The 9,357-nt window shown below is 32.0% G+C and overlaps 1 protein-coding gene across 1 annotated transcript; it reads left to right on the top strand.

Moving 5' to 3' along the window:
• The first annotated feature begins 3,618 nt into the window (after positions 1-3,618).
• On the top strand, positions 3,619-4,242 carry LOC132164425 (zinc finger protein ZAT11). Its single transcript, XM_059574936.2, has one exon. The coding sequence runs from the start codon at positions 3,646-3,648 to the stop codon at positions 4,120-4,122; it is 477 nt and encodes a 158-aa protein (XP_059430919.2). The 5' UTR covers positions 3,619-3,645; the 3' UTR covers positions 4,123-4,242.
• The last annotated feature ends 5,115 nt before the right edge of the window (positions 4,243-9,357 follow it).

Genomic DNA, 9,357 nt, shown 5'->3' on the forward strand with positions numbered 1-9,357 from the left:
TAGTTTGAGGGAGGTATGTGTACTTTACCCTAAAACAAATTAAGAAGTTGTTTTATATATTAATTAGAAAAAACTAGCGCAGCAAATAACTAAAAAATCTAGCGGAACTTTCCCAGGAAAAAAAAAAATAGAGCCGGGATATTGTCAAAATACAGAAAGAACTTAAAAATTGAGGAAGTTTCCATCCATCTGCGATAAGACGTGTGATCCTTCTAGATTGACAAGCACAGTGGCCCCTCTTCTACAAGTTTAGATAAAATTCCAGAAACAGCCCCAAATGTCAAATTCTAATCGGATAAACCGTACGCCAGGAGGACAAGAGAGAGATGCACACGGCACTAACAAGATCCAGCTCAGTGTGATAGTCATATGTTTTTTTTTTTCTTTAATAAGTCTAAGTCATTAATTTTGAATCTTCTTTAAACGATCTACATCTAATCCAACATGTTGAAGAATGAAGGTTTGGTTAGGATTTTAGGCAGTACAGAAAGACCGTTGGTACGTGATAAAGCCATGCATCTAGAACCAACGAATTATCATAACTGATATCATGATCATGTGAAAGGGTACGTAGGTGCGAAAGAAAAAAATGCTACATCAGTCTTGTGGGATAAGGGTGTAATTATCTTAAAATGATAAGCTGGTAAGAAGAGATAAATTTAATTACTTAATCATTAGGAATACCAAAACATTTAGCTTTGATACCATGTTAAACTAACAGTTTACTCAAAAGTTTAAGTTTATAGGAAGATGTAAATTTAATCATTTAACCATTACTTTAACATTCAACACAAAATGAAAGGATTAGAGTTGATGAATCTAACCAGTTTAATTATGTGAGTATAGTTAGATTTTACCTATATAACCTTATATTCCTGCATCAACATGACTCGAGCCTGACACGTGACATAATGATTTATAATTTTTGACATGACTCACAAATTTGACACGAACTCAATGTAAAAAATGGGTCGGGTTATGGTTGAAAAAGAGTTTGTCTCGTTTAATTAAATGAATCAGGTTATAACTGACTTATATAATCGTATATATTCATACATTAATACAACAGGAATTCAATGTGCGAACACAAGTTGTCACATCAATATATAGCATTATTCTTAGAGTAATATTAGAAACAATATTTTTGTTTTACTCTTATCACACCCGATTCCGATTCCGTCGATCCTTCCTGAACAAAAATGAAATAAAAATGTTATTTAAAGCATAATAATTTACCCTTATAATTATTATGCATATATATATATATATATATATATATATACACGTCAACAACAACGCGTTTACACGTGTGTGATGGAATCATAAAAGAATTGTACTTGGTGTGAAAATATGATGAGGATGAGAGACCGCGTAAGCCGTAAACATCCTAGTAAGACATAACACACCATTCTTATCAGTTTTTGCTTAGTCAGTTCCCAGTTGTTTCTTAGTCAACAATCATTTAAAATCCACGCCACGCGCTTCTCAGTAAACACTAAAACCCATGTCCACACCATTTGGAGGCGCGGTGGGTGAACCTTCCCCACCACCTCCGCACCCACCTCAACATGTCTTATCTCAGGGTGTGAGTATTAAATTGCCCTTTTAAAAACAATTAATTAAATAATATTACTATTCTTATTTATTTATTATATTTACTTTATATTAATTGGATAAATGAAAGTAAAGAGTTTGTTTGCCAAAAGACTTGAAAAATGAAGTGGATTAGAACTGTAATAAATTTGATTGATGTGAAAAAAAAAGTAAGAATATTTTGTATGAAGAAAAAAAAAATTGCTTTATAGTGATTTTTTTATTTGAATAGTAATAAAAAGTAATTTATGTGATTTAAAATGTAAAAATGTTGGGGTTGATTTTTTTTTTTTTTGACTATCCACACAAGAAAGGAAAGGAGATTCAAACTACAGCCAAATTATTGGAGTTGATTTTGAGAGGAATAATAATCTTTTTTTTTTTTTTTTTTTTTTGAATCATTTCCCAAACACAGCCAAATTATTCTACTCAAATTTGATTTGGGGGCGTAAAAAAAATTTACGCTTTTTTCTTTTTTGATAAAAGGATTTTTTTTTTTTTTTATAACTTAGTCTCCAAATATCGTATCTCACATATTTTCTTTAATATTTTTAACAGTAATTTTTATAATCTTTTAATATTTGCTTTACTTAACTCAAGTTATTATTTGTAAATTAACGGTTTCCATGTTGAATATATAAATATAAAAAGGAACACATAAAATAATTACCTTATACTAAAATTAAAAAAAAAAAGATAGTTTCTTGTGACAAGTGATTGTTGGCGTTGAAATAAGGTGGGTAGAGTGGGAGAAATGATATGCGATTTTCTTGTCGCGTGTAACGGCGTGTTCCACAGGCGCACGTTTGATACGCGCCATGTTGTGCGCATGGGCCCGACATCATCACAATAAGAACTTTCTCCTTTCTAGAATTGTCAAAAGGTTTAAACGTAACAAGACTCTCCACTGCCTTACCTCTCACTCACACATGACACAACACAACCCCTTCCCCAAGTTTCGCTTCACCAAATCCACGCGGTATCGCAAAAGCAACAGAGGCAGCGATTCCCACTATACCCCCAACTAACACTACATATTTACACCACTGCCATAGCTCTCATCACTAATAATAATTTTTTATATGATCCGGAGAGATTGAACATTAGATTAAAAATAATTATAGTTAAGATATTTGACCAGTTTAATTAAATAGGTAAATATACTTCTTCTTTTTTTAACGGAAATATGTAAATTTTATTAATAAAATATCAAGAGCATAAAAACACTTATAACACAAAACAAAATCTTAGCCAAAGGTTATGAGATTACAAAATCATAAATACAATCAGAAAACAATCAAGTGTTTATCTATAACTTCAAGCTTCAGCTAATTACCCATGTACAATTACAGTTATCAAACAGATATGCTTCGAGCTAACTCATGTACAATTATATTTATGAAACTGATTTGCTCCAAGCAGACTAATCTAAGATCTAAGTAGCCCATATACAAAACAAAAAAAAAAAAACAAAAAAATCGGCCAGATAAACCCCTACATTTAGATAGTCTTGGTTGATGCAGACGATCATATCTAAGTTTGAAAAAACTAGATTTAAATCTAAAATACATTAGCCAAAAACAGAGACCCGAAGAGACCATAGCTAGAAAAGACACCAAACACGACTACTAGAGAAGGGGGAGGACAGAAGAACAATAATTTTTTATTTCACTTCTTTGTGATTTCTTCTTTAGTGTTACTTGGAGGAGAAGAGAAGGCAAAGCCTCTATAGACTAATATGTCATGTATACTTATGTCCTTATACAACTCAAATTTGACACACAACATAAGGATTAAGTTAAGATTGACTTACATAATTTTATACTCATACCTAAACAAGGTCTGAGCCCCACGTGTTAATATATATTATCATCCATACGTAACTTAATCTCCAAGAAATGAAAGGGCAAATATGACATTTCAGTAATCGTCAGCAGTTAAGTCATTAACAGCCGCTAAAACCATGTGTCGTGGTCTATAAATACCACGAGAAACCTCTTCCCTTCCACATTCAACACATAAACTTCGTCGTACTTTGTAAGTTTCACACTGATGAACATGAAGAGAGGCAGAGAGGATCTAGAGTTAGAGACCATACACATGGCCGACTGTTTGATGCTCTTATCTAAAGTCGGCCAGATTGACGTCACCAAAAACTCATCACGTGCTCGTGCTTTTGTCTGCAAGACATGCGACCGGCAGTTCACGTCGTTCCAAGCCCTGGGAGGCCACCGGGCGAGCCACAAGAAGCCGAGGCTCATGGCCGGCGACTTATTCCACCACACGCCGGCCTCGCCGGCCAAGCCGAAGACGCACGAGTGCTCCGTGTGCGGGCTTGAGTTCGCCGTCGGACAAGCGCTAGGGGGCCACATGAGGCGGCACAGGGCTGTCATGAGTGGAGGCTTGCCGATTATTCGTCATCACGCCGCCGTGCCGGTCATGAAGAAATCGAGTAGTAAACGGGTGCTGTGCTTGGATTTGAATTTGGCTCCGGTTGAGAACGATCTCAAGTTGTGTAGTTGGTCATAGATCGATTGCTTTTATTAATGTATTTGTGTTCATATTAGAGAGATTTAATTTTTTCTTCTTACTCTTATATTATATTTGTGATTTTTTTTAATCTTATTTTTCTATTTTGATTTTTCACTATTTATTTTCTCAATTTTCGAGTGTTCTCCAATAATATAAAAAAAATTAGAGTCCTTTCAACTAAATAAGACGTGTCATCCTTAAAGGGATTTAAGTTTGTTTAGATGTAAAATTAAAAAAATATTTTTAAAAAATAATCGAAGATAATATAATATTTCATTTTCTAGTATTTGTTGTGGGCAGATAATATTAATCAACAAAAAATGATTTTTGAGTGTTGATATGGATAAGTTAAAATATATTTAGAGTAAAACAAGTATATACGCTTTCGTGGAGAGCAAGCTGTGTAAGGAAGAAAGCAGACTGACGTGAAAGATGTGGCAGGTAATGCATGTGGGAACAAGCACACTGCCCCCACAGAATCACAAGCGTCGAGCTCTCTCTAGAGAAAGCGGGATCAGGACCCCCTCTCTCTTTTTATGGGAGAATTGGAGATTTTCCAATTTTAAATCTTCTCCGTCTATTTTTATCAACAGCTCATATAATGTTGTCCCATTTAAATTAAATAATAAAATATTAATTGATTTATTAAAATAAAAAAAAATTAAATACCTAATTCCTCGTGAAGTTTTGATTTTTGATTTTTCTTTTCTAAGGTTTATCTAATTTACAATTAACTCCTTGTGGTATCAAAATAAATTTAAAGGTTTTTGAAATATACCAAAAAAATAATTTAGTTCCTACAGTTAAATTCTATCCACTAATTTAATAGATTTAGCTAGTGTGACACTGACTTAAATATGACAAGTATCACAATTTTATTAATTTTAACGTTTCATCTTATCATAATCTGTTAAGTCAGTGAACATAATTTGACTATAGAAACTAAATTATTTTTTTGGCATATCTTAAGGCCTTTTGAGTTCATTTTGATATTATAAGAAGTTAATTGCAAATCAAGTAAACCACAATGACTGATTTTATATTTTTCCCTAAAATTAAAAGATTTATTGATGGAAAGAAGTTCAAGTTAGAGATAATGATCTAAAATTTCATAAAAGATAAAAATAATAGACATTTCTCTATGAAAATAATGCTAAATTTATAATTATTTTATTACTTGTTTTTTTTTTTTCTAATTATTTTATTACTTGTTGACGCACACATGTTAGCATGTGAAGGGTATTAAAATTTTAAAAAAAAATTAGTGAATGATATAGGTCCAATCAGACGCTGACTCGTACCAACAAGTTGTAAAAATTATGTATCTAAGTCAATAGAAAAATAATTATACATAATTAAAAAAAAAAAAAACATTATTGATAGAAAGAAGCTCAATTAGATATAATGACAAAAAATTTAATAGATAAATGCAAAATAAAAAATTCAATGAACAAATCACTCAATAAAATTAAAAAATAATTCAAAAGTCCTCTTATAAGGTCAAAATAACAATTTAGTTTCTATAGGCAAATACTATCAAAAATACTTGACGGATTCCGTTAATGTGTCGCATTAGCACCAATAAACTATTAGTATATATATATATATATATATATATAAAACTAAAAAATTTGAAAACTTAATTTTTCTTTTAAAAAAAAAAAAATGGCTCGCAGGGTTGTTTTACTCAAACCGTTCAAAATAAAATAAAACACAAATTCATTTAAATGGCAAACAAACCTTAAACAGATCCAAACATCATGTTCTTTCACCTTCCCAACATAGTCTTAGCAATCAAAGTGAGCATTTTAAACGAAAAAAACACCACAAGATTAAAACTTGACACATTCCTTTTCCTTTTCCCACATTTTTTCTCCGCAACCAAACAACCCAATACAAGAAACCCACTGGAATGGAATAAAAAATCTCCCAAAATTTCAAACACAAAACCAAAACCCATTAATGTACTTTTGGTAAAATAGTAGTTAATATACTTAGGTGGACTCAAACCCATTAGTTTAGGTTTTTGGGCTAGAGTGACGTTCAAATCTTGGTAAAAACTCTCGAACAATTTATCTTTCTAACAAGAGACTCACAAGTGAAGAAGAGATCATTGTGAGCGTTAAATCACACATTGAGAAAATATAAAGAAAAAGAATAGTTAATATACACTTAAATGGATCTAAGCCCATTATCTTAGGATTTTGGGCTAATATGTTGTCTAAATATGTATATTAATGTACTCATAGTAAAAACAAACTCCATAGCCGCTTATCTCTCCAACTAGAAGAGACAAAAAAAGTCTCTTCTAGTTGGTATTGAAGATGTCTAAATTATTTTCTATAATGCAATAAACCATTTGTAATTTAGGCCAACCACATAGACTGATTTTGCATTTATCCCAAAATTTCATAAAAGACAAAAACAATAGACATTTTCTCTATGAAAAAAATGATCGATTTACAATTATTTTATAACTTGTTAACACATGCTAGCATGTGATTGAAGGTTATTCAATTTTTTTTAGTGGTTGATGTAGCTCCAATCACATGTCAAAAAGTTGTAAGAGTATATTATTTTTATCTATGACCTATTACATTTGAAAATTACTAACCCAACAAAAACCTGATAGAAAAAGTTTTGCAAATAGAAAACTTATATTCCAATTGAATATTAAACTACATGAAAAAATAATAATTTATTTTCCAAATACTTGCATTGCTTATATAATATTATTGACAATGTTCATAATAGTTGCTTATGTGACAAGAAGTTTTTAAAAATTAAAACTAATAAAAGCTCATTTACGATCAACTATTATAATTTGGACAAAGTTTTTTTCTAAACTGGATTGGAGGAATTTATTTCAACTTAGTCTATAATAGTGACATATATCTAATTTTTTAATAACATATGAGATGCACATTAATTTTTAATAATCACACATATTTAAAAGACACATGTCACTTTTATAAACATATTTTGCTCTTTTTGTCTTAACGATTCATGTTGGTTTAATAACCCCTTTTTGGAGTGTTTTTTTAATTTAATTTTTTAAGTGCATTAAAAGGGAGGTGGATCTTTGAAAAAGTGCTTCTTTTTTTTTTTTTTTTTTTTTTTTTTTTTGGCTTTTGCAATGCCTTACATTGACAACCTAGTGAGTCATGTCACATTCTATGTCACCCACGTCAATATTTTTTTTGAAAACCTGAAAAGACAAACAAAATAGAGAAGAGCGGATTCTTTATTTTGGACCTATTGAATAAAGAATCGGCTATTCTCCATTTCATTTTAATTCAATTTTTAGAAAAATGAATATTTTTACATTTATGTTACATAATTTTCTTTTTTTCAAAACCAAGTAACATGTGGGAGGCCTTAAGAGTTATCTTTCTAATATTGCTTTTTTTTTAAAAAAAAAAAAAAAATCAACAATTAACATTGTCAATGAAAAAAGAACACAAGTTTAGTCTTGAGATGCTAGCAGCACATGCAATTTGCTCCCTCCTCCTCTCCCTTTCACCTTCTACTCCCCCTCCTACCCTCCCACTCCTCTTTTTTTTTTTTTTTTAAGGTGTTCTCCGACCAGATCAGCAACTTCAACCTCTCCGCTTTGCGTTCATCCACCTTCCACCGTATTGTACCATTCATCTCCTCCTTAGCCGCTGTTACTGTTTGTTTGTATTTTTATTTTAAATAAGAAGTTTTTCTCTCTCTAGATTTGCCCTCATGAGTGAGTAGGTATGATTAGGTATGAGGGGTTATTTCTTACGGCTTGGATAATTAGGTGTGATGGATTATCTCTCACAGCCGGTTCAAATAAATTTTGTTAGGAAATTTGGCTACCCATATCTTAGATATAGTCTGTTCGGAACAGATCTGCTCTTTAACTATATTTCTACAAGGGTTCTGCTCTTTAACTATACTCTTTAACTGTATTTCTACATGTCTTAGATAAGAGCTTTTTGTTCTGGTTGTACTAGTGAACTTTAATCAATAAAATCATAGATTTCCGTTAAAAAAAAAAAAACAGCCATTGGTTTATTTGAAAAAAAAAATATGTATGAAAAATGTACAATATATATATATATATATATATATAAAATATGAAGAGAATAAATCAAACTCAAATTCAATTAGCTACTAGAAAATACATATGTCAAAGGAAAGAGACGTACGGAATGAAACCACCTTAATTCGTTACTGCCATGTCAGCAACTACTACATACAGGTAGTTGGGGGACTTAAAACAACAAATTAACCTAACAAACATACACAAAATTACGTCATTAATTAAAAGCTATTACTTCTAATGAAATAAAAACAACAACAAAATAACGAACAAACAGAGTGCTAATTAACAATTAAACAATTCGACTTGGTTCCATCTCCATTGATCAGGTGAAAAAGCAAGCTTGCAAGTTTCAAGAACTGGGTCTGTGGGCCGGGTCGTCGCATCCATTGGCGGTGCTCCATATTGAGAATCTAAACCAAACAAAAATAAACAAGAAAGGAATTAAAAATTTAACTTCAAAAATACAAGAAGATATTCATAATTAAAACTTCAAAAAAAAAAAGAGAAGATATTAATAATAAAAACTTACGTGATTTTACTCATTCAATGACTGAAGAATGAACCGGGTTCAAAATTCATGCGTTCTTGACCCATAACCTCATCATCATCATCATCTTCTTCATAATCATCGTCGTCGTCGGGGTTCCAATGCCACGGCGAAAGGAAGGAGTTATCAACTTCCAAAAAGGATGTGAGTTGCGGGTAATGATCATATTGCTCCCCCCATATAACGCGGTTGCCGTCATCTTCAACATCAACGTCTTCAAGATCAACAACGCAGAAGCCGTCGTCTTCAACATCAAAGTCTTCAAGATCATCAACGCAGAAGCCGTCGTCTTCTTCTTCAACGGAAGAGCCGTCTTCTTGAAGATCAACGACGCAGTAGCCGTCTTCTTCTTCAAGGTCATGAAGATCAACGACGCAGTAGCCGTCTTCTTCTTCAAGGTCATGAAGATCAACGACGCAGTAGCCGTCTTCTTCTTCAAGGTCATGGACATAACCGATGCAGAAGCAGTCTTCAATGTCGTCATCATCAAGAACATCAACCCACGTTTCAGCCATGATCGATCACTTCTGATATTTCTACTACGTACTATATATAGCTTTTATAGACGGTGTATCTAACGTTTCAATTAGGAATAGGATTAGCGTTTGAT

This window comes from Corylus avellana, chromosome 8 (genome assembly GCF_965113065.1).
Source record: "Corylus avellana chromosome 8, dhCorAvel1.hap1.2, whole genome shotgun sequence".
Classification (NCBI taxonomy): domain Eukaryota; kingdom Viridiplantae; phylum Streptophyta; class Magnoliopsida; order Fagales; family Betulaceae; genus Corylus; species Corylus avellana.